This window comes from Sarcophilus harrisii, chromosome 4 (genome assembly GCF_902635505.1).
Source record: "Sarcophilus harrisii chromosome 4, mSarHar1.11, whole genome shotgun sequence".
Lineage (NCBI taxonomy): Eukaryota > Metazoa > Chordata > Mammalia > Dasyuromorphia > Dasyuridae > Sarcophilus > Sarcophilus harrisii.
This window is the reverse complement of record NC_045429.1, coordinates 447,481,457-447,506,840: the sequence shown is the minus strand read 5'-3', so window position 1 is coordinate 447,506,840 and position 25,384 is coordinate 447,481,457. Positions and strand designations below refer to the sequence as shown.

Genomic DNA, 25,384 nt, shown 5'->3' with positions numbered 1-25,384 from the left:
TGGGGGGGGGGGATTCAGTGGTCTTCAAGGCCCCTGGGAATCTTCTCTCTCTGAAGCCCCCTCCCCCAGCAAGGGCCCATCCCACTGGCCTGAATCCTGTGCAGGAATTATTGTTATTGATCACTCCACTAAAGTCACATTTCTCAGCATTAAGTGATCGGGGGATACTCTTTCCTTCCATCTTATTGAATTTAAATTTAATAACCATAAATTAGATTTCAGGAAATTGATCAGTAATAAATTAAACAATAGTAATAAACAAAAGAATGGATTGAATTTCCGTACTGACTGTTTCCCCTCTCCGGACCTCAGTTTCCTTGGGTGTAACGTGAGGGGGACTAGCTGGCCTCTAAGCTCCCTTCCAGTTGCGTTCTATGACCCCATATTGGGGACGGGGGCCACTCAGCTTCTTTCCCAGGGCCTCAGTTTCCTTAGTAATGCCGGGGGTGGGCCCTGAAGCCATGATGCTGGGGGAAGGGCCTCAATCCTAGGAGTGGGAACCTGCCTCAGTTTCCTGGCCTCTGTGGCCCTGAGGTCCCTTCCAGTCCTAAATCGGTGGTCCTGGAGACAGGGAGAGGTGAGAGGTGAGGTACAGAGGGGGCCCCCCTTCTCTGAAACAGGAGCCTGCAGCCACTTACACGGGTGCCCTTGGCAAGCTGGGAGGAGGGGAGGCCCCTTGCCCACATTTTCTCCCTTTCTCTGGGCCTTCCGAGCCTTCAGCCCCACTGGCCCCACCCCTGAGCGCCTGGTCTCTAAGTTCATAGCCTGGGGCTGGAGGCGGGGCTGGAGACCCAGCTTCCTCTTTGCCCGGATCCCCCCCAGAGACCGCAGCTACCGGGGATGCTGGCCTCCACGCTCAGGAGACGCTACTTCCTCGCCAGGGCCAAGTAAGTCACCGCCACAGACCCTTCTCCCGCTTCGGCTCGGCCGAGGGGCTTCTTCATCCGAGGGGCTCGGGGCCTTCCCTAGCACCCCCAGGGCCGTGGCAGAGGGAGGGGGGCAAGGCTGGGAGCCTCAGAGAACCGAAACATGTCACGGAGCACTTGTCGGCCTTCCGGGCCTCCCCCTCCCATTCTAGGGACACTGGGACTGTCCGATGGGCGATCCATCCCCCGCCCCCTGTCGTCCTGGCCAGAAGTCCTGCTCAGACTCTCCGTCCCTCTCCTTGTCTGCAAGGACGGGCTGGCCCAGAGCAGGTTCCTTGCCAGGCTCTGGGAATTTTTCTGAAAGAATGTCGAGAACTGGATGTCCCGGGCTTAGTTTCCTCTATCATTCTGTACATTTTATTTTGTTTGTTTACAAATGAGGGCCATGGGCTTCCTGGGGCTGCTGCCAAGGGCACCCCCTCGCCCCTGGGCTTCATGGTCTCAGAGGCCTCCAGCCCCAAACTGGGCCCCCCGGCCTCCCTCCCAGTGGAGCGGCGGGACCAGGGGCCGTCTGAGGGACGGCCTGGGCTGAGGGACGGCGGAGCGGCCTCCTGGGAGGGGGGATACGCAGGAGCTCCTGCTCTGCTCTCCGAGAATGCCTGGGCACCTGCCGGAGAGCCTCGGTGTCTGTAGCGTCACAGCTGCTCCATGAGCCGAGAAAAAGCCTGGGCCGGGCTCTGGAGCTTAGTTGGTGGCTGGCCCAGCCTCCAGCCCAGCCCCGTTCTAGATTGGAGAGAAGAGATTCTCACTGTCTTATCTTCCCTTACTCCCTCCCCCAGTATTATTATCTCCTGGTTTATCTTGGCCTCGTTTACCCTTTTGTTTTATGTCTCTGAGAAGGGGGGGGAATCTCTGAGCAGGAATTAGTCGAGCTGGACCTGGCCTTTGGGGGCTAATCCAGGAGGCCGGTGACTTCCCCACCCCTGGGGCCCTAAGGGGTCCCGACCTCAGCCCTCCCCTCCTTCCGGGGGCTCCCTGGCTGTTCTTGGCCAGTTACCCGGCAGGCCTGACCCAGACCCCTTGGCTGCTGAGCATCTGGCTCCCTGCGGGCTCACCCACCCGAGGCTGGGGCTTCCTTGCCTCAGGGCCAGCCTCCCAGCTGCTGCTGCTGCTAATTCCCCCCCACCCTCCCCCCAGCTCCCTTTCTGTGGAAAAACCATATTCCCCGGGAGGGAGGAGAGGGATCCAAGTGCAGTCCCCTCAGAGGCGGGAAGGATCTCCTGTTACCCCGCTCTCCTTCTCCCTATCCCCGGGGCCTGTCGGGAGCCCCTCCGGGCTGTGTTACGGGGGTGGACAAGTCAGCCCAGTCCCACAAGCCGCTATTAAGCACCACTTGTTTGCTGGTTGTTGTGCTGCCCTTTGGGATGTCGTTGTTTTAGAAATGCAATGGCCTGGTCCCTTACACTCTGCTTGGGGCAATAGCGTGAACTTAGATACAAAAGACTTTATTTCTTTTTGGAGATGAGAGAGTTTCTGGGGGAGTCATGAAAAACCAGCTGAGTCTTCAAGAGAACCAAGGGTTTCTGGGGAAAGGCCGTTCCGGGAGTGGGGAAGGAGGGACAGGACAAGCCGGGGGAGTGGGGCCGCAGGCGCTGATACAGCGGGGAGGCTGGGGGGCCGAGCGGCGGCTTGCCTCAGATCTAGGGGCCTGGCTTCTGAGCAGGGGCCTGGCGGGCTCAGGGGGGCCCGGGAGAGAGAACTTGGGAAAGGACCGGGCTGCGACTGGGAGCGGCCCGGAGCCCCAGGGGTGCCGAGCCCAGGGCCGTTTGTGTGAATCCAGGGAAGGGGTGAGATAGGAAGGGAAACGGCTGGGGTCAAGGAGGCCGCTCAGGAACAGTGTCCAGGGAGACAGGCGGCGTCCTGAACTCGGGGTGTTCCAGTGAGCCAAGCGAAAGGCCTTGGAGGGAGGAGTACAAGGGGGAAGGGAGGACCGAGGGAGGACCTGCGGCCCCCAGGGCAGCCCACGGGTCGCTTCCCTTTCTGGGCCGTTTCTCCCAGAGTGGGAGGGATCAGACGGCCTTGGAGGGAGGAGTACAAGGGGGAAGGGAGGGCGGGCTTTCCCCCGCTGCCTGCTGAGGATGGGCCCACGCGCAGGGTTTCGCATCCGACTCCTCAGGATGTCCCACTGTCTGGGGAGGGAGGCTCTGACGTCACCCGCACCCGGCGAACTTGATGACAGAAGCTAAGATCAGATCCTGCAGGGGGCGGGGCGGGGCTTCTGGGCTCCCCGCATTTCCAAGAAAGCGCCGGCCAGGGAGAGGGGCCGGGGTCTGGCGCAGGGCCAGGTGCGGGCGCCATGGCGGGGAGGGGAAGGGGAGGGAGAGGGAAGGGGAGGAGGGAGGGAGGGAGGGGGGTGTGGCCTCCCCGGGTTTTTCTGGCCCGGGGTGGGGTCGGACCGTCCTTTCCTCCCGCCTCCCAGGCCCCGGCCCCATCCCTGGAGCAGCCCTTCCTTGGCCGAGGCCCGGGAGGGGGAGCAGGCTGGGCCGGGAGCCAGCTCCCCTGGAGATGCGCCGGGGAGTTAATGGAGTGGCTGAGCCCCGCCCCTCCCTGACCCAGCCCATTTGGCCAAAGGCCACCCCAGTCTGGGTTAAGTTCACCCCTGGCTCTGGGATGATCGGGCCCCGGCAGGGGGGACCCGGCCCGTTTCCGGCCCTCCCCGTGCGCAGCTTTGGGCTCCCCCAGCCCGCCCGGGTCGTTCTCTCCGCCACCTGCCTTCCCTGCTAAAGGGCTCCGGTGCCCCCCAACCCCGCCCCTGCCTCCCTTTCCCCTGGTGCCTCCCCGGGCAGATGTGCCCCGGCCCCTCCCTCCCTCCGGGGCCCCATTCAGCCCGGACTGCAGCCTTCCCTGCAGAGCTCCTTGCCGCTCCGGCCTTTGGGGGGGGGGGGGCTTCGCCCCAGACAATGAGGAACTGGCCGGACGCCTCTTAAAGAGACCGCTTCTCAGCGGCTCCGGTGCCATCTCCCCTTTCTCCCTCCCTTCCCTCCCCCTGTTGGGCCGACACCCCTTTCTGCCCCTCCCCCGCCCCAGCTCTGCAACTTAATCAGGCCTGAGCCCGGGGTCCCCACTCCGGAGGGGGAGCTCGAGTTGCCAGTGACGTCATGCGCCAGGCTCCGGCCTCAGGCCCCCCCCCCTCCCGGCTGCGGGACCTTGGGCCAGGCTGAGGGCAGCCTTTCCCAGCCTCGGTTTCCCCATCCGCTGGGAGGGTTTGGGCAAGTCTAAGTGGACTGTTCGGTCCCACTTTGCTCATCACTGTGCCATAGCGAGAAGGGCAGAGCCCGCGGGAGCGCCCCAGACCCGGAGCCTCTCCCGACGGCCCCAGGGGGAAGCCGCCGCTTCCTCTGGGGGAGTTTGTCCCTGGCCTCGGTTCCCTTGTCTCCTAAATGAGACCCCCAGAGGCTGGTTCTTACTGCTTTTTTGTGTTTCTGCCAAAAAAAAACCCACCAAAGTCACCAATCTGTTCAAGTCTGTGGATTCCTTGAAAACAAATTTCTAGTATCACAAAGGAAACCATTGCAATCCCCCAGCCCGGAGCCTCTCCCCAAGGCCCCAAGAGGAAACGCTGCTCTCCTCTGGGCGAGTTTCTCTGGCCTCAGTTTCTTTGTCTGCTAAATGAGGAGACCCCCAGAGGCTGGGCCCTAAACTGCCTTTTGTTTGTCTGCCAAAAACAGACACGCACCCCCAGAAACCCCCAGTCTGCTCCGGGCTGTGATTCCTTGACATCAAACCTGGAGCATCACAGAGAAAACTATGAAATCCCATGATCGTAGTTGATTTTTAAAAGCAAGCTCCGGGACCCCGGCGGGGAGCCTCTGGTACAGAGGGTCTCTAGTCTCTGCCATTTCCAAGCCTCCCAGATAACAGAGTCCTGCAGAGAGCCCGGGATTGGGGGTCAGAGGCCTGAGTTTTAACTCCAGCTCCGGGAGCTCTCGGCAGATCTTGTAGTGTCAGTGAGGCTCAGTTTTCAGCTCATGGATCACTCTTCTCTTCTTACAGATCAGGAACAGGCCAGGCTCCTCAGTCTCCATTTCCTCCAAACCACTGGTCCCACCTCTGTAGAATGAGCGCAAAATCGGGCCGAAGGATCAAAGGACTCAGAGATTCTCTCAGATTCCTCCTAGCCCTGAATTCTGTGCCTCGTTATCTAGCTCTGGCATCCCCCTCCCCACCCCCAGACGCCATCCCAAGGCCTTTGAAGTTCCCTCTGTAGGCTGTGCTGCTGTAGATTAGGAGTGTCCCTTCCGGGGCTGATGGGCCCGCTGGCCAGCGGCCCTTCCTGGAGGCTCGGGCTGCAGAGGCGCAGGGATGGCCGTGTGCAGAGGCCGGGCGCCCACCCAGCTTGCTTCTTTTCTCTGGCCCAGGTGCTGTGAGTGCGGCGCCTCCCTCTCCCACCAGTACTATGAGAAGGATGGGCAGCTGTACTGCAAGAAGGACTACTGGGTCCGCTACGGTGAATCCTGCCATGGCTGCTCCGAGCAGATCACCAAAGGGCTGGTCATGGTGAGTGTGCGGGCACGCACACACACACACACAAACACACACACACACAAACACATACACACACAAACATACACACACACACACACAAACACACAAGCATGGGACCTGTTTTTCCCTGGATTTCTCTCCCTGTTTCCAGAACACACTCCACCTCTTATCTATGCTTGATCCTGCTCTGGCCTAGATTCAAGACCTTTGCGATCACAGTTCACCTTTCAGAATTTCTGATCTCCAAGGAGCCAGGATAAATATGATTCAACCTTCTCAGAGCTCTCGGCCTCCGTAAGGGGAGCTTGTGACCCATGAACTTTGTGCCCCCTTTAGTGCCTAACAGCATTCTGCACACGGTGACTGCTTAATGAAAGTCTGTAGGGTAGATGAGTGGATGGATGATTGGACAGATGGATGGCGAAATGATGGAGTTTGAATGAATGGATGAGTAGATGGATATTTGGAAGGATGGATGGATGGATGGTGAAGTTTGGATGACTAGAGCAGATGGGTGATTGGATAGATGGATGTAGATTGAGTTTGTCTGAATGAATGGATGTTTGGATGGATGGATTGGTGGATGATGGGTGGCTGGATGGAGAGATGGATGTTTGGATGAATAGTTGAGTGGATGGAGGATTAAATGAATGGATAAATAGATGAATGAATGGACGTATGGAGGAATGAATTAAGTTGCGTCACTGAGTCAGTGATTGGCAGGAAAATATGGAGGCCCCTGGCTTGGAGAAGGGTATAGAGGCTAAGATCATACCGATCATGAGGAAGAAAGGAGATTCCCAATTTTGGTCTTTCTCCCTGTGTCTCCAGGTGGCAGGGGACCAGAAGTACCATCCTGAATGCTTCATCTGCCTCACATGTGGGGCATTCATTGGGGACGGGGACACCTATGCTCTGGTGGAACGATCCAAGCTCTACTGGTGAGTTTAAGCCCAGCGAGTGGCCAAGACAGACGGTTCTGGGTCCTAGCCCTGGCTTTGCTTTTAAAAAAAAAAATCCCCCTTATATTGTGGAACACGTCATTCTTTGGGTCTCAGTTTTTCCCTCTCTGCAAACTGGGAAAGACCAAACTAGATTATTGTTTCCTAAGTCAAGGCAGACTAGTAAAATAGTTAATCTTCTGCAACCCTCTGTCCTCACCATTGAGAGCCTTCCAGAGCCTCAACCAGTCAATCAACTAGCATTTATTAAGCCAGGTAACACAAATATAAATATTGAAAATATAAAAAATATATTTGTGGAGACACAAATATAAAAAATGGAGCCATTTCTACTCACAAAGGGATTACTTTCTAATGTGGGAGACAAGTCCCCGTGAAAATATAGGCAGTAGCAGTTACAAAGTGAAGATATGTATACACATCTGCACAAAGTAGTGTGGGAGGAGGGCAGGCACTTGAGCTTGAGAGAAAGGAATTAGACCAAGAAATGGAGCCCTAGAAATGAGGGAAAAGGAAATCTGAGATTGGGAGGAAAAGCAATCAGTTATTTGTAGAGTTTGAAAGTGATGTGATTATCCTGATGACATTTCTTTTCTGTCCATAACAATTTGTTCCCAGAACAGTGGATTGGCCAGTCTTTAGGGGGCCTTCCAACTGTCACATATGATACAGGCTGAGGGGTTGACACTAATTAGGACCCATTTTACTCCTTTTTTTCTCCTTTTGTCTGATCTCTGGCTTTCTCCTCTCTCCTGCCCCCAACAGCGGACATTGCTATTACCAAATGGTAGTGACTCCGGTCATCGAGCAGATCCTGCCTGACTCACCGGGGTCCCGCCTCCCGCATACGGTCACCTTGGTGTCCATCCCAGCTTCTGCTGATGGCAAACGGGGGCTCTCTGTGTCTATCGACCCACCCTATGGCCAGCATGGCAGCGGCTCTGAGCACTCCCATACTGTTCGCGTTCGGGGGTGAGCATCCCTCTTGGGGTCCCCTCAGGAAGTGGGAGGGTGAAGGTGGGTCACCCTGAGGGTGCAGCTCATGTGGTTTTACTTCAGCCTAAGGACTGGGAGAGGAGCTGGCCCTGGAACCGGGGATTTTGAAAAGATGGGTAAGGAGTCCTTGTGAACAACAGCTAGGAGATTCAGGCTAAGTGTTGAGGAAGAAGCCAAAGCCCCCAAATCTCAGAGTTTGGCCTTGGGGCCTTAGTTCACTGTCTTCTTTCAGGGAATATGGGGCAAAGTCACAGGCTCACAGAACTGCAGAGTTTGAGGCTTGGAAGGAATGTCATTGGCCATTATGGTCCGTCCAGTCCGTGACTAACCAAGAATACAAGAATACACACACACACACACACACACACCCATACCTGATCATCTAGGATCAGACAGGGCACTCATCACCTCCCCAGGCAGACGGCTCCACTTTGGAACAGCTCTCATCATTAGGCAGTGTTTGCCAACGTGAAGCCCAATGCCCCTTCCAGCTCATTACTGTGGTTCTTCCTTCTGAGGTCAAACAGAACCCCTTTGTCCTTGTGACAGCCATTCAGATCTGGAAGAGAAGGATCACACTCTCCCTGAGCCCTCTCTTCCTCAGGCGAAACATTTCCATTTCCTCCCCCCTTCTCCATAAGGCCCTTAATCTCGCTGGATGTCTTCCTCTGGACACGTTCCACTTCATCATGGTCCGCATTAACCTGCGGTGTCCAGGGCTAAGCTCCAGACACCGTGGGCAGTCTGAACAGTCTGTGCGGTGGAAGCATGAGCTCGTGATTCCTAGAAGCTCGGGCTGTCTCGATGCTGCCTCATCATGCTCCACAGCAAGAAGCAGCCTTCTAACCTGGACTAGCATCTCCATTTCTGGGCACAGACACTTCCAAATTGGAGGCTGTCCAGACGAAGACAGCTAGAATGGTTGCCAGGTCTGGAAACCGAGCCATTGGCTGAAGGGAATGAGGATGTTTAGACTGGAGAAAAGAAGATGTGGGGAGGGACGGATGGGGATGGGGGAGGGCAGATGTCAGGAGGACCGTGATCTGGAACAGCAGCGGACTTGGCCTGCATGCCCCCTGACAATGGACCTGGGAGCGATAGGTGGAAGTTAGAGAGAGGAAGATTTTGGTTCAATCGCTGAAAAAGTGATAGAGATAATATAATGGTGAATATTTATTAAGTATCTACAATGTACCAGGCACCGCGCTAAGCACTTTACAAACATGATCTTGTTTGGGAGGTAGATGCTATTAAAATTTTTCCAATTGATGAAACTGAGGCAGATGGAAGTTAAGAGATATTTCTTAAGGTCACACAGCTAGTTACTGTCTGAGGCTGGATTTGAACACTGACTCTAGGGAATCAGACATATATGTCCTTCATGTATGGTCTGTGAGAACTATCCAGCAGTGGATTTAGGCACTTCCTGAAAGTACTGAGCTTCCCATCACTGGAGGAGAGACATAGATGTAAGCTGGGCAGGGGCAGGAAGCTTTGCAATCCAATCGTGTAGCTCTAGAGTGGGCGACCCAAGAGTCTTGCTCACTCTTGGCCCATCTCGATACTCCCAAGCCCATCAATGAGCATTCCCCAGCCCCCAAAGAGGCACTTTTATTATCTACCTGCCCTGGGCAGGACACTGGGGAGACAAGGACAGAGGGCCAAACTTGCCTGCCCTCAGTGGGGAGACACCATGTGCATGTATGAGTCTCTAAGCCAAGGCCCAACAGGAAGGAAGCAGAGCCTGCTGTCGGACACTTCAACTTCTCCAAGTTTGGGGCAGGAGCTTTGTGGAATGGGACGCATCTTCTTACCCTCTTCCCTTCCCATAGCTTCCCAGAAGGAAATGCATTTCAGCCATGGCTCCTCAGTCTTCTCCATGAATGCATCTTTTTAAAATTAACTGGAAGCATGATTGAGCAGAGAAAATGTGGAGTTTGCAGTTAGAGCCCTGGATGGACAAATCATTCCCCCTCTATGGGCCTCAGTTTCTCCAGCTGTAAAATGAAAGGGCTGGACTAGGGAGCCTCTAAGACCTTCCAGCTGGCTTTAATAGGCTAAGGAAGTTAAATGGCTGGGTCCTAATTGGGCAAGGGAGAACACTAATTGGCAATTGGGGACTTTAGTCTTCCTCTCTGCAGGCCCAGGCCCTGCCAATTAGAAATAGAAACACTGCTAAGTCTTCCTGCTGCTCCTGCTCCTTCTTTCAGGAACTGAGGGAAATAGGCCAAATCCCTCTTCTGGGTACTAAGAGACAAGGATCCCCCAATGGACTTGGCAGTGGTCTGATTGCCAGGACTCCTAGTGGGTCCCGAACCTGGCTGCTACCCATCTAGTTGTTGGTGCACACGGTCCGGCTTTTGCCAGTAGCTAAGGTTTGCGTCCAGGCTTTTGTTGCCCTCTAATGATGGCTCCCTCCTCTGCCTACTGTACGACTTGGTCCATGATTCTTATGGTCTCTCCCCATAATAACATGCCATGATCACGTGGCAGCCGCTTGTCTCCAACTCTTTCTGTTCTGTGCCCTGTAGAGTGGACCCAGATTGTATCAGCCCAGACGTGAAGAACTCCATCCACATTGGAGATAGAATCCTAGAAATCAATGGTACTCCCATCCGGAACGTCCCTTTGGATGAGGTATTCCCCACAGTGGGAGGTGGGTGGGTGGCTGGGCTAAAGGGGGCAGGGGAGGTTGAAGGGTTTTGGACCTTCTCGCTCATGCATATCCATGGCTGCTCCCTGCAGATCGACCTGCTGATCCAGGAGACCAGCCGCCTTCTCCAGTTGACCATTGAGCATGACCCCCATGACGTCCTGGCTCATGGCACAGTGCCGGAGGCCAGCCCTCTGGCAGATCTGCAAAGCCCACTGTGTTCCCCAGCCCAAACACCCACCACAGAAGCAGGGGGGCCCGTCCGGCAGAGACCTGTCCTGTAAGTCATCTCCAGGATATTCCCCTGTGCTCTGGGGCTTCGGGCAAGGACCACCTTCTGCCCTGTTACCTTTTCTGGCCATTTCCCAATTTGAGAATAACCATAGGCTCCTATTGAAGAGAAAATTATTTTTGTACGGCTCCCTCTGCTGACAATTAGCAAATTCTGTGAATGGAATTGAGGGTAATTACCTCACTAGCCCTTCACTCCCGGGTGTTTGGCTAAAACCCTTTGAAAAGTAAACCCCTTAACACATGGTCTTCACTACAGTTGGTGTGAATTCAGGAGGATCTGGAAGATTCCTTTCCTCCATTTTTCTCTTACACTAAACAGTTAAGGCACATTTATTAAACACCTGCTGAATGCATGGCACTTTGCTAGGAGCACATGGACTATCCCCTGCTTACATTACCCAGTTAGGACTCAAGCGCAGATTCAGACAGCTCTGCACATGGAGTTCTCACTAAGCATGAGGAACTGGGCAGGGTTTAATAAAGTGAGATCTGAAACACTGAGACTATTGATTCCTTAGGTAAGTGAGGGAGCCGCCCCACTGTGAGGAAGGAACCCCATTTAGAGGCAGGCTTGTGTGATTTAATCATTTTGCCAAGAAGTGGCTTAAATACTCTGCCATGGATGGATGAAGCAGGGAAGGAGAGAGTTATTATAGGATAGGACTGAAGGCAGAAGGAAGGACTAAGTGGTTCTTGAGGCAGAAGGAGGCTCTAGCCCATCCCCACCCACCTAGGTGGGAAGTAGAGAGCCAAAGAGCTCCACCCTAGTCCTACAGGTCTGTCTTATCTGTGCCCGCAGGAGAAGCTGCAGCATTGACAAGTCACCCTGTGGCAGCTCCCTGGGTTCCCCAGCCTCCCAGCGGAAGGACCTGGGCCGTTCTGAGTCCCTCCGAATTGTCTCCCGCACCCACCGCATCTTCCGGCCCTCTGACCTCATTCACGGGGAAGTGCTGGGGAAGGGCTGCTTCGGACAAGCCATCAAGGTATGGGCTCTCACTTTGCCCTAGGGCCGGTGGGAAAACCCGGGGAGGTGAAGACATTGCTGAATATCCTGAACATTGCCCTCGCCTCAACTTTCTCCCTTACATTTATGGCATCAAATCATCGTGCTAGAGGGCCCATTTGGGTTCCTTTACTCCACAGCTTTCCCTTTACAGAGAAGCAAAATAACACTCAGAGAGGCACAGTTATTAACTCAAGATCCCACAGCAAGCTAAAAGCAGAAGCAGAATGAAGAACTCTGTCTCTCACCTCTTTTTCTTTCCCCTGTACCGCTCTGGCTGGTGCTGCCCTAAGGATTATACTGGTCATTAGTGACTTCCCCTTCTCCTGCTTATGCTGCAGTTCCCCTGCGTGACTCGGTTGTGACCCAAAAGGTTTTTCTTTCCTTCCACTCCGGAGGAGTTGGAGCAGGTCCTCCTGAGGCTTTCCCTCCGGGCTAACCCCTGCTTGGTGCTTTCCCCAGGTGACTCACCGGGAGACCGGCGAGGTGATGGTGATGAAGGAGCTCATCCGATTTGACGAGGAGACGCAGAGGACGTTTCTCAAAGAGGTCAGTCTGGCTCCGAGGGGGCACCTAGCAGTTCGTAGACCCTTACTGGCCTCAGTTTCACTTCTAGCCAAACCTTGCTTTTGTTTCAGTTTTCATTTGTTGAATTCACTTTTATTTTTATTTATTTTTTTAATTTTAATTTTATTTTCAGATTTGTGTCCCCTTCCCACCTCCCCCCACTATCCCCTCAAAACCAAAACCCAAAAAACTCCAAGTCTCGGTTATGTGATGTGTAGATGATATAGAGTCGTGTGAGCTGGAGGTTCAATAAGGGGAGGACCCTGAGATCACAGACTTAGAGTTAAAAGTGATCTATCCAACCCCTCATTCTACAGCTGAAGCAGCTTGAAAAATCACTTATCCAGTGTCACAGTCAATGGGAATCACAGAGAGGCGACCTCTGACCTTAGAGCCAAAGGCGGAAAGAATCAGCACCGCCATATTATTCATTAGTTTGGGAAAAAACCTACTGATGGGAAGCCAATAATTACTTGCTAAGTAATTGCTGTGTACTGGACTAAAGGCTGGGGAGACGAGGAAAGGCAAAAAATAATCCTGCCCTCAAAGAGCTCATGTTGTATGGGAGTAACTGAGTGCAAGCAAATGTGTCCATAGTCAGGATGGGACAGAGATCAGCAACGGGGAAGGGAAACTGGGCCAGGCTCCTTGGAGAAGGAAGCTGAGAAGAGCCGGGATCGAGTCCGGAGACTGGCTGCCTTTTGGAAGGAATCCAGTCCAGATCCAGAAGGCAGTTGGGTAAAGGAGACTAGAGGGGTCAGAGTGAGCCAGGTTGTCAAGGGCTTTCCCGACCAAACAGGACGTTATATTTGATCTTACAGGGATTGGGAACCCCTGGAATTTATTAAATGGGGAGGGGGGAAGGCAGGGAGACAGTCCAATGTGGACTTTGGTAGCCGTGAAGGAGGATGGCCTAGAGTGGGGAGAAGCTTGAGGCAGGGGAAGCAAAGGGATGAGGGCCTCAGTCAGGCACTTGGGGATAGGAGATTGAGGGTTAAGAGAGAGGTTAGGGCTGGATGTTCCATTCACTTCAACTTTTCCGACTCTACAAAGAGATGATGATTGACTCCATGGAGCGGATGAGGTCCCCGCGTGAGACAGTATCAAGAGGGAAAGAAAGAGGGCCCAGAGAGGGACACTCGTGGTTAGCAGGCAGGACCTGAGTGAGAATCCACCAAATAGGGGGAGGGATTGGGCAGAAGCCATTGGGAGCCAGGCATTGAGGGAGGGAGGAGAGAGCCCGGGGAGATGTAGGAGATTCTCAGTTAGGTGGGAAATGAGAACTGAAAGATCTCCAAGGAGGAGAGGCTTCTGGGTGATGGTAGTAGAGGAGGGATGTGGAAGTGGCGATGGGGGTGAGGGTTATCCAACTTCCCCACCGTGACCAGGGAGTGGGGGAAGGGATATTATGAGTGAAATGTGGGAAAGAGTGGCCGGAAAGAGACGCCGTGATCCTGAGGGGGATGGGGGGTGTCGTCTGATGTGGGGCTGGGGTACGAGGGACCCCACAGAGGGATGGCCAGTGGGGCTGATCCGGCGACAGCCGGGGCTTCAGAATCACCGAAAGGAGGCGTTTGAGGGGGTGGAATCTGCGCCCATCCAGGAATGAGTGCAGGCAAGTTATCGTTGTTCCCAGGGGGCTGGAAGGCGGGGGTGAGGTGGGGCAGGCCAGTGGGGAGGGAGCCCGAGACCGGCCCTTCTCACAGCATGGGGGTCCCAGCAGGAGAGCCAGAAGGGGGCTCCGGCCGGCCTGGAGCCCAGGCTTCTGAAACGCTCACTCACGACTCCCTTTTGTGCAGAAATTTTTACAAGGCCCGGGTATGTAGGTACATAAAACAAGTAGCAAATCAACATTTCCTAATAATTAACCGCAATTTGGCAACTATAGGGGGAGAGGCCCCAAAAAGCTGAGATCTGGCCCAGCCGCCTCCTTTACAGTGGGAAACCCGAGACCCAGAGGCGCCAGGGACTCCGCCCAAGCGGGCAAACCTCGGGCGCTCTCTAAGGCTGCCTGAGAGCAGGGGGGCGGCCGTTAGCCTTGTCTGCCCTCGGGTCCCCTCCGGGCCGGCCCCTATGCGGGCCGTCATGCCTTGCTGCTGCTTCCGACCTGGCTCGCTCCCGGGACCCAGAGCAGAGGCTGCTTCCCGGCTTCCTCCGCCCGAGGAACCCTGCCCGGGGGCCGCTGGGAGCCCGCAGGTCCCGCGGCGCCTCTGCTCAGCCTGACAGGGGGGGCCCGCCCGGGCCCCTCTGTCCCGGGCCGGTGCCCGGGAGATGTGCCTGCGGACCCCCGGGCCTGGGGCCCGCGCCCCGGGACACGGGGCCCCGCCCGGGGCCTGGGAAGCCCTCCCGGCGCGCCCCTGGCCCAGGGCCGGGCCCGCCCCGCCGGGCCGCCCCAGGCCAGGGCCGGAGGGGGCCGAGCCCCGGGGGGACATTGCCCTCCTGGGGCGGGGAAGAGGGCCCCGGCCCCCCATGTACCCCCCGCCCCTCCAGGCACAGCGCGCCCGGTGGGGAAAGGTCGGGCCGGAGAAAGGGGGCCGAGGGGGGGGGCCGGAGCCGCGAGGGGGGGCGCGGGACCGGGGGGGGCGGGGGGGGCTGCGGGAGCCGCGGGCCTGGGGGACGGGACCCCCGCCTTCTCCCCAGGGCTGCCCCTCAACCCCTTCCCTGTGTCCGCCCCGGAAGGCTGGCGTTCAGACCCAACGGCTCAAGTTCATCGGCGTGCTCTACAAGGACAAGCGGCTGAACTTCATCAGAGACCGGGCGGCGGGGGGATCAAAAGGATGGTGGGTGGGTGGTTTGGCCCAGGGGAGGGGCTGAGGGGGTGTCCAATGGTTAGTGCCTGGGGCTATAGAGGGTTCTGTCCCAGGGGTTGGTGCTTAGGGGAGGGGCTAGAAGCAGTGTGCCCAATGGTTAGTGCTCGGCGGGGTGGGGCTAGAGGTAGGTGTGTCCCAGGGGTTGGTGCTCAGGGGAGGGGGCGGGGCTAGAGGTGGGTGTGTCCCAGGGGGAGGGGCTAGAAGCAGTGTGCCCAATGGTTAGTGCTCGGCGGGGTGGGGCTAGAGGTGGGTGTGTCCCAGGGGTTGGTGCTCAGGGGAGGGGGCGGGGCTAGAGGTGGGTGTGTCCCAGGGGGTTGGTGCTTCAGGGGAGGGGTGGGGCTAGAGGTGGGTGTGTCCCAGGGGTTGGTGCTCAGGGAGGGGGCGGGGCTAGAGGTGGGTGTGTCCCAGTGGTTAGTGCTCAGGGGGGCCAGCAGCGGGGCCGGGCTCAGGGCGTGTCCAGGGATAGCATCACTTTGTCCCAAGGCCTAAGGTTGTCTGAGGGCAGGGCCCTGAGCCAAGGGGTCGGTCTGAGGAAGGAATGCTGAGTCGGCATCTCTCCGCGTGGGGGACACTGAGCTAAAAGCGCGGCGGCCCCGCCCCGCGGGAGGAGAAGAGGCAGAAAAGGAGCCGGAGGGGGGGGGGGGGTCGCAGCTCGGGCCCTAACTCTGAAGCCCAGAAAACGGGAAGGGGCGGGGCGGGCGGGGGGAGCTCACCCAGGAGAGGGGGGGGGGGGGGTTGGTCATTCTGGGCAGGGGTCAAGGGGTCAGCGTGGGGCAAAGGTCAGGGCCAAAGGGAGCTCGGCCGGGAGCAGGAGCCAGGCCGGTGGGTGAGCGGGCCAGAGGCGGCCGGTTCTGCAGCCGGGACAGCTCGCGCCCAGACGTGGCCAGGACCCCCCAAAGAAGCTCCCGTCCCAGCTCTGACAGCCCCCTCTTTCTCCCACAGGACAGCCAGTACCCATGGAGCCAGCGGGTCAGCTTTGCCAAGGACATCGCCTCGGGAATGGTAAAAGGGGGGGCAAAAGGGGGGGGGCCCAGGGCCAGGGGCCACTCGGGGGCCCTTCCTGGGGAGGGACCCACAGACTCCTTGTGAAATTACAAGCGGCTTCCCCCGGGTTTGGGCTGGGGGAGGAGAGGGGAGCCCTGAGAGTGGGAAGGGTGGGGAGCAGTGGGAGGGCAGAGGTCAAAGGAGAGAGGTCACAGCCCAACCACCCACCACCCACCTCTGCCACACAGGCCTATCTGCACTCCATGAACATCATCCACAGAGACCTGAATTCCCACAACTGCTTGGTGCGAGAGGTGAGGGCGACACCAGCGGGAGCGGGGCTGGGGGGGGGCCTGGGGGCTGGGGGGCCTCATCTGGCCTGCAGACTTGGTTCCTTTCTCCCTCTCTCATCTCTCCTCCTCCTCCTGGAGCTTCCTCTTTCCCCTCTATCTGTCCCTCTCTCTCTTGCCCTCTTCTCTTCACTCCTCTCCTTATTTCTCTCCCCTGCCCCCATCTCTCTGTCTGCCTGTCTCCCTCCTCTCTCTGTCTCTCTCTCTCTCTCTTTCACCGTTTCTCTGTGAGTTTGTCTCTTTCTTCTCTCTCTCTCTCTCTCTGTGTCTCTCTCTTCTTTCTCTTCTTCGTCTCACTCTCCTCTGTCTCTGTGTGTCTTTTTCTCCTCTGTCCCTCTCTTCTGTCTCTTTGTCTCTCTCTCTCTGTCTCTGTCTCTCTCTCTGTCTCTCTCTGTCTCTCTGTCTCTCTCGGTCTCTCTCTTCTCTGTCTCTGTTCTCTCTCTGTCTCTGTCTTCCTCTTTCTCCCCTGCTCTCCCCCTCCTTTTCCTCCCTTTCACTCCCTCTGTCTCTTTCCCCTTCCCAAACAAGACATCTGTGTCCTCCCCAAACCAGGGCCCCGGGGGGATCCCCAAAGCTGCCGAGCTTCCCCAGCTTCCTCCGGAGAGAGCATCCTGTGTGTACAAATAGAATTTATTCTCTTTCCCACTAAATGACCTTTAAAACACAATTTATAGTAACTGTGGGGGTACCATGCAGTGGAGGAAACACCGCTAGGCTGATAATGGAAGGGGCAAAGTTCTATTTCCTGCTTCACTGTGTGACCTTAGGCATGTCGTTGGCTGCCCAAGGTCTCAGTTTCTCCGTCTGTACAATGGGAGTGGTGATTCTTACATGTGTGCCCAGTCCTGTGCCAGACGCAGCTGTGGGGGAGACAGAGAAACGAGGGGCAGGATCCCGGCCTTCCGGGAAGTCCCAGCCCAGGGGGCCCCCAAAACATGGGACGGCCCCGAATGCCGGCTGAGAAGAGAGGAGGTCGGTGGAAGCCGGAGCCACGTGGGCAGGCTTCCTGGAGCAGAGGGGAATTGAGGGAAGGCCCTTGAAGCTCAGTCGGATTCGGGTGGGAGAAGAAGGGGGAAGGAAGAGATGGGCGTGCTCAGAAAAGGAGACCTCAGGAGGAAGGGGAGGCAGGAATGACCATGGAAAACTGCCCTGGAATTAGGGGCCGCCTCCTCCCATGAACATTTATCCTCCTGAAGGTCGGGGCCAGGTCATTGGGGCCAGCTCCTCCGATAGTTGGGAAGGGTCTGAGGCCCTTTGAACCCGCTCTTGTGGACGCAGCATCGTGTCTGGTGCGTGCTCCTCTTGGCGCCATGCCTGATGGATCCCCTCTCTGCCTCCCAGAACAAAACCGTCGTCGTGGCCGACTTTGGGCTGGCGCGGCTCATGGTGGACGAGAAGAGCCAGCCCGACCAGCTGCAGAGCCTGAAGAAGCCCGACCGGAAGAAGCGGTACACCGTGGTGGGGAACCCCTACTGGATGGCACCTGAGATGATCAATGGTGAGTGGGGCGCGGGTTCTCAGGCTCCCCCGTTGCCTCCCTGGGCCCCAGAGGGGCTGGCGGGGGAGAAGGCCAGCCTTGGGCAGGCCCTAGGCCTCTGCCTCTCTGTGCGATGGGCGCCTTCTCCTCATCAGCCACCAGTGAGCATCTGCTAGGCACCTGCTGGGTACAACTGCCCATGCCCGCCAGGCCGGGTAACCTCCTGGTGCCCGAGCATCCTCCTAACGTAGAGAGCAGGTGCCCATCTCTCAGGGCTTCCCCAGCAGCCCTTCCCCGTGGCGATCAAAGCCTGGCTCGGAGCCAAACGGAAAGGACCCGTGCCCCGCGACCCTTCGGTCCTGCCGCCGGGTGTCGGCCTTTGAGGACACAGAGCAGTGTCGAGCTGGCGGGAAGGTGCTGTAATGGAAAAATGCCGCTCCAGGACAGGGAGGAGGGGCTTGCTTCCGACCTCTGGGTCTTGGCAAAACAAAACTCACAGCAAAAAATAATTAGCTCCCGAAGGGCTTGCCACACAGCATAGTCACTTCTTTGTTGCTGTTTGCTCGAATTTTATTTTCTTTCTCATTTTTTTCCTTTTTGATCTGATTCTTCTTGTGCCGCAGGATCATTGTATAAATACATATGCCTGCAAAAAAATAAAAGGGGGCAGTGGGTAGAGCCCCAGCTCTGAAGTCAGGAGGATCTGAATTCAAATTTGACCTCAAACACTTAACACTTCCTGGCTGTGTGACCCTGGGCGAGTCACTTGACCCCATTGCCACAGGGGGGAAAAATCTTAAAAGGGTTAGAACATGGAGTCATAAAGATAAATGTAAAACCTTAAAAAAAAAAAAAAAAAAAAGAGTTTAATTAAGTGATACATATGGACCCTGAAAAAAAAAGAAAGAAGAATTAGGACCCCTAATAGTCACAGTCCCTCCCTGGGTGACCATCCCCGTCTCTTCCCCCAGGGCACAGCTATGACGAGAAGGTGGATGTCTTTTCCTTTGGCATTGTCCTCTGTGAGGTAGGTTCCCGGGGTGCTGGGGGTGCGAGGGCTTTGCCTGAGGTTCCAGCCCGGGCCAGCGGGGGGCCCAATGCCGGAGTATGGGCGCTCCTCCCCGGGGATGGAGATATTCCTGCTGGCGTCTTCCTGACTCCAGGCCTGCCCCTCCACACACACACAAGCTTCCTTGCGCCGCCGTCTCACCCTTAAGGTCAGAGACTACCACAGCGGCCCCCAGGCCCTTTCCCTCTCTAAGTCTGGCCCTGCGGGCGGCCTGTGGGCTTTGGGAACCTCCCGGGCCGTCCCTCGGGCCTTGCTCGGCCAGGGGAATGTTAGAGCGGGTGCTTTGGCCGTTGCCGTGACCGGCCGGCGGCATCTCCGGGACTTTGGCTGTTCTGTCTGGTAGATCATCGGCCGTGTGAACGCCGACCCCGACTACCTTCCCCGCACGATGGACTTTGGGCTCAACGTCCGAGGCTTCCTGGATCGGTACTGCCCCCCCAACTGCCCGCCGAGCTTCTTCCCCATCACCGTCCGCTGCTGTGACCTCGACCCCGAGAAGAGGTGAGTGGCTGGGCCAGTGGATCAAGGGAGGGCCGGGTTCCCATGAGAGCAGGGGCCAGTCCTGGGGAGATAGAGGGACCCTCCCTCAGGGAGTCTCCCTTCCCTTGGCTCCTCAGGCCATCTTTTGTGAAGCTGGAACAGTGGCTCGAGACCCTCCGCATGCACCTGGACATCCACCTCCCCTTGGGACCACAGCTGGAACAGCTGGAGAAGGGGTTCTGGGAGACCCACCGGCGGGGCGAGAGCGGGCTGCCCATGCACCCGGAGGTCCCCGACTGATCCGCCCGGACAGCCCTCGCCCTCCTGGCCCCTGCGGCGCAGGAGTCCCCATGTCTGACAGTATCAGCATCCGCTAACATCGACAGCAGAGCAGGAGGGAGGGGAAGGGATACCTACCCCTGCCCTGTCCATTCCCGCTCCCTCCAAGAGCCATCTGAGCCCCCCAAAATGAACAGTCATCATCTCCTCGCAGCTTGCCGTGCCCGGGGTCTGGCCCCACCTCAGGAGCCCTTCCTTCCCCAGAGGACGTAAAGCCAGGTTTGTCCACTACAGCTCAGGATCTCCCGGGGAGGGTCACCCTTCCCCGGGAAGTCTGGGGGGACGGAGGGGCAGAGAGAAAATGTGTCTAGGTCGCCATCGGTGACCACATTTCAGCATCCGTGCCCCCCTCCCCCCTTCTCCCTACCCACCAGGCCCTCTTGACCAGACCTTTCACTCCTGTCCTTGACCTTCCATAGTTTGTTCCTTCCTCGCCCTCACTGTGACTGCCCTTGGCTTCTAGTAGTGGCTGCTCTCCCCCCAGCCTTGCTATAGCTCACTCGCTCCTGCCCCTCGACTCGGATCGACCCAAAGGGCGGCCCTCTCTGGCACCTTGGTTCCCGGGGACGCTTCTGTTCGGGTCCTTTTTCCCCCCGGCTTTGGCCCTGCTTTGTGAGCCACGATCTCCTCTCCTACTGCCGGCCCCTGTCGTGATCTCGAGGCACAGCTTCCCTATTCCTCCCACTTGGGATGGTGATGGGGGCAGTAAAGGTGGGCCTGAGAAAGGAACAGAAGCTGCCCCTGGCTCTCCCCCGCCCCGCGGGGGGAACAAGGAAGGAGTTGCCCCGTCTCCGGAGAGAGAGCCACGGGACTGGCACCGGCACTTCGGGCGCCCCCAGCATGCTCTGTCCCGGCTGAACGGGGCCGTGGGGTCAGGGGATTTGCACTGGAAGGGAATGAGGAAGGCTAGAGGCACAAAACCCTTAGATTCTCCTTTTATTTTTAATGAATTTTTTTCAAACATAGAACTTCCAGGAATCGTCCGTAAGGTTTTGTAGGCTTTGCTCCAAGTGTGTGTTCCCTGAGGTTGGATTTTGGGGGACGTCTCCCCGTCCTTGTTTCAGGGAGTACGTACTGTAAGGGGAGACAGAGACGAGAGAAACAGAGAGACAGACAGGGAGAGAGACAGAAATAAAGACGGAGACAGGGAGACATGAGCAGACACAAAGTTGCCCACAGCTCTAGAAGGACAAGCACGTGGGGAGCGGGGAGCGCCTCCATGGCCGTCCCTGCCCAGGCTCTGCCCGGCTCTCCGCCTTTCAAAGCCCTCTCTTTTGCATTTGTTCCCTTGTTTGAGCCATAAGCTGCCTTGGTTGTCCGGCCCCCAAGCATCCTTCCCACTGTCCGGACGGACACGGAGTCCCAGGCCTGCGCCTATGGCCGCACCTCGGGCCTGAGGCTGAGCCGGGACGAGAGCCATATTGCCGAGGAGTCTGAGCTAGAAGGACCCCGGGAATCATCTCATTATCTCATGCCCTTGGGCTCACAGATGGGGGGGAGGCCCCCCGCGAGTCTGGACCACCAGAGCCGGCTGCCAGTTCTCTCTGTGTACAGAAAGGGGGCTCCAAGATTAGAGCCTGGGTGTGAGCGTGTGAGTGTGTGTGTGTGTGTGTGTGTGTGTGTGTGTGTGTGTGTGTGTGTTGGTCACTTGGACACAAGGGGCAGCAGGTGGACAATTCAGCTCCAACAGGGCCAGGGCAGTAGAGAGAAAGGACAGAAAATGGGTCAGTCCAGGCCTGCCAACCTGGCCTCCTGGGAAGGCCCCGCCTTTACCTGTCCCTGCCGTCCCTGTCGTCATGGAGATGGGAACAGAGGTTCCCAGGAGCCCTCCTCCCTTATCCCAGGGGATGTTTGGGAAGCCTGGGCAGGCGCCTGGTGACTGCCCTCGTCCCCGGCACAAAGGGTCCCCTTCCTGTCTGTCGGTAGGTAGTGATCCTTGGGGGAAGAAACCCCTTTAGCTAGAGTATTCCCCCTCCTCTTATTTTCTTTTCTTTCAAATCACATCGGAAGTCACTCCATCCCTCCGTGTCTCAGCACAGCCCCGGCAGCTGCTTGAGCGGGAGCGCCCGAGGGGCCCTTGGTGGCCCAAAGTGTCTCAACTTGGACCCCAAAAGGGCTGGAAGTGATCCAAGGGGAGGCTGGGGGCGACCCGATAGGAACGGGCTGGGGAAGGGAGACAGCAGGGGTCTGCCAGCATCACCCCCGGACCTTCATCTCCCTCCTGGCCCCATCTTTGATTTCCCTCCCCCAAGGAGGGACTGATGGGAGGTGAAGGAGCAAGGGAGTCTTCATGCTACTGTTTACCCAGGTTCTTTTGTGTAATATATTTTTTAAAAAGAGTTTGTATTATTTTTTCATACAGGGGCTGTAGGGGTGGGGGGGGGAGTCGGGGGGTGTTGTTTTGAGGGGAGAAGGGGTATCTTTTTCTTTCTTTTGGGGGCCATTTTTTTTTTCCCACTCTGCCTCAGCTTACAGGAAAGTATTAAAACTGTGACGCATTTCTCAGTGCACTTTGACCTGGAAGGAAAAAAAAACCCTAAAAATGGGATTTTTCTTTAAGGAGGTGGGAAGTGCGCCCTCCAGACCTGTGATAACACACAATAAAATCCATACTTTCCACCCACCAGCCTTTGACTTCTGCAAGTGTGTCCGGTTTCTCTGGGTGTCTGGAAATGGATGGGGGCCTGGCCAAGAGAGTTCATACACTGGAAGGTTCATAGGATCTTAGAGCTAGAGTGGGCCATGGAGGCCAAGTCACCCATTTTACAGATGAGGAAACACTTGTCCTAAATCACCAGGCTGCTGGACTCGCCACTGGGGTCAAAGTTCAGTAGAAATGGGGGCCTGTACATAAAGATATCCACAGACATATGTTGACTTAGAAAATCACACTTTAACATTATCTCTGATATATTTTAATTTTATTAAATATTTCCCAATTTCAATATGGTCCAAGTTGCCCAATGGGGCCATGTCAGGTAAGTGCCTTTCCTGCTCCCTCCCTTGTAAGGGAAGAGAGGAAGAAAACATGCATGTATTGAGTGCTTACTGTTTGTCAGACACTGCTGAGTTCTAGGGACACAAATATAATCCCCCCTAAAGGAGCTTACAACTAGAGGGAAGCTTAGAGCAGCTAAACCCTTTATTTCACAGGATCTGTGATAGGTCAAATAGTAGAAGAGGCAAAATTTGAACTCGGGTTCCAGACCTCCAAATCCAGTGCTCTTTTCACTAGATCATGCTTCCCCTCTGCCCCAAAATGGGTGACAATTGTCCTGGTCTCGATCTGGCCACTGGACCGAGGCTCCGGAGGAGAGAATGAGACAGGTGATCTTGCCCAGCCCTCCCTAGATTCAGTCCCATTCACTTGCGCGTCATGGCCTCCCTGAGGTCACTGCCCTCTTCAACAAAAACAAGTTGCACAAATGATGGTTTGTACCCATTTGGAGAATCCACCACCAAAAAATGAGCCCTTTGTGCACCTTCGATCCCCTGGGAGGAGGCTCCGCAGCCATTGGCTCTCTTGAATCTTACGTTTGAGGAGTGAGTGGACCCTGTCTTGTTATCCACAATGGGTGATCTGAGCAAACAGCCCTGAGTGGGAGAGTTCTCTTTAAATGTTAGTGATTTTCAATCGTTTTTCCCGCTCTTCTCAACTCTTTTGGGGATTTTCCTGGCAAAGATACCGGAGTGGTTTGCTGTTTCTTTCTCCAGTCCGTTTTACAGATGGGGAAACTGAGGCAGACAGGGGGAAGTGACTTGCCCAGGATCACACGGCTTGACTTATAAAGGCAGAAAAGCCTGTTTATCTGGGGAGGTCTGGGTTTGTTTTTTACACACACAAATGCAACCAGTGGGTTACCTTGAAATGACTGGGAGTGTGAGGAAGGGGCAGGGTCACTGTCACTCAGTCGCTGCAGAAAGAGTACAATAAACGATCCTTTCTATTAAGCATTTATATGTTAGGCAACATACGAAGCCTGGGGATGCCCGGATTAAAGCGAAATACCCCCTGCCCTCAAGAAGCCTACATTCTAATGAAGAAAGAGTTCATCCCACTTGTTAAGCCTGGATTATGTGCTAAGCACTGGAGAGTCACCCCCAAAATCACCTGCCTTGGGGGCAGCCGGGGGGGCGGGCGCAGTGGAGAGAGCGCCAGCCCTGAGGTCAGAAGGACCTGAGTTCAAATCTGACCTCAGACACTGAACATTTCCTGTCTGTGTGACCCTGGGCGAGTCACTTAACCCCAATTGCATCAGCAAAAAAACAAAAAAACAAAAAAAAAAAAAAACCTGTCTTCCAAGCCCTTCCATCTAATGGGAGAAACATTATTACTAGGGGCATGTAAGGTACACACAGAATAGATACAGGTAACTGTAAAGGAGAAGATACTGCGCATGAGGAACAGGGCTTGGCCAGTCACGTTTGGGGGGTTTCTTGGCAGAGACACTGGAACATTTTGCCATTTCCTTCTCCAGCTCATTTTACAGATGAGGAAACTGAGGCAGAGTGAAGTGGCTCGCCCAGGGTCTCACGGCTGGGAAGTCTCCGAGGCCAGCTTTAAAGGGGGTTTGAACGCAGGAAGATGCGATTCCTGATCCCAGCCCTGACACTCTGTGCACTCTGGCTCTACCTAACAGGAAGGGGGATGGGAAAAGATGGCGGCTAAGAGATGAGGTCCAGAGGGAGAGCCTTCCAGGTGTGGGGGACGCACCTTGGAAGGCATGGAGGCCACAGATATTCCCACTGCTGACCCACGACCCAAGGGTTCCATTGGGGGCATCGCTGAGGAAACGCAAGGGATGATTGGGAAAGGAAGTGGGTCCCTTAGGGGATCAGCTGGGAAACAGAAATTTAATTAAACAAAGGCATTAATTAACAAAGGTGGAGTAAATGGGCTTCAGTCCAGAAGAGCCCATCTGGCCGGGGGCTCCTGGTGAAGCTACAAAGAAGATGCTGACCTGAACTGGCAGAAAGTCTTCTCAATACCGGGAGTTCCCATTCTCATCGACTTTTTTTTTTTTTAATTTGTTTTTGTTTTTCATTCTGGGCTTCTTTTTTACTGAGGTCCCCATTTTCTGTCAGTCTCTTTCTGGGAACTTCCCCAGCTCTACATCGGTTACCGCAGTGCCCATTTGTGGCCACTAGAGGTCAGAGACTTAACGGGTTTTGACCAGTAAGTGATGCTGCAAAAAAAACAATCATTTCTCCCAAACTCCGGGCTCTCTTCTAGGTCAGGGCTGCTTTCTTGACCAGTAAGTGATGCTGTGAAAATAGAGAATCGTTTCTCTCAACCTCCAAGCTCCCTTCTAGGTCAGCGGTGCTTTCTCTTTTTTAATTCTTTTTTAATTTTTTATTTTCAAAACATATTCACGAATAATTTTTCAACATTGACTCTTGCATAGCCTTGGGTTTCAGATTTTCCCCTCCTTCTCTCCACCCCTCCAATATATGTTATACATGTTAAAATATATATTAAATCCAATACATGTAAACATATTTATAAAAATATGGAAAAGAAAAATCAGATCAAAAAGGAAAGAAAATGAGTAAGAAAACAAAATGCAAAAGAACAACAACAAAAAGAGTGAAAATGCTATGTTGTGATCCATCCTCAGTTCCCACAATCCTCTCTGGGTGTAGATGGCTCTCTAGGTTATTGGAACTCATTGTTGGAAAGAGCCACGTCCATCAAAATTGATCTTCACAGAATCTTCTTGTTGCCGTGTACAATGATCTCCTGGTTCTGTTAGTTTCACTCAGCATCAGTTCCTGTAAGTCTCTCCAGACCTTTCTGAAATCACCAATAACGAACAATAATATCCGATAGCATTCATGTACCATAACTTATTCAGCCATTCCCCACTGATGGGCAGCAGTCACTCAGATTCCAGTTCCTTGCCACTACAGAGGGCTACCACAAAGAGTTTGGCACATGTAGGTCTCAGGGATGCTTTCCCCCAGTAAGTGATGCTGTAAAAATAGAGAA

General features: G+C 55.5%; 1 protein-coding gene across 1 annotated transcript; it reads left to right on the top strand.

Moving 5' to 3' along the window:
• The first annotated feature begins 640 nt into the window (after positions 1-640).
• Positions 641-22,018, top strand: LIMK1 (LIM domain kinase 1). The gene is made up of 15 exons (XM_031968747.1): positions 641-887; positions 5,285-5,423; positions 6,243-6,352; positions 7,139-7,345; positions 9,901-10,006; positions 10,115-10,302; positions 11,116-11,299; positions 11,782-11,988; positions 14,566-14,666; positions 15,449-15,698; positions 15,929-15,994; positions 17,372-17,528; positions 18,479-18,534; positions 18,920-19,077; positions 19,194-22,018. The coding sequence occupies exons 1-15, from the start codon at positions 841-843 to the stop codon at positions 19,354-19,356; spliced, it is 2,139 nt and encodes a 712-aa protein (XP_031824607.1). The 5' UTR covers positions 641-840; the 3' UTR covers positions 19,357-22,018.
• Positions 22,019-25,384: the final 3,366 nt, after the last annotated feature.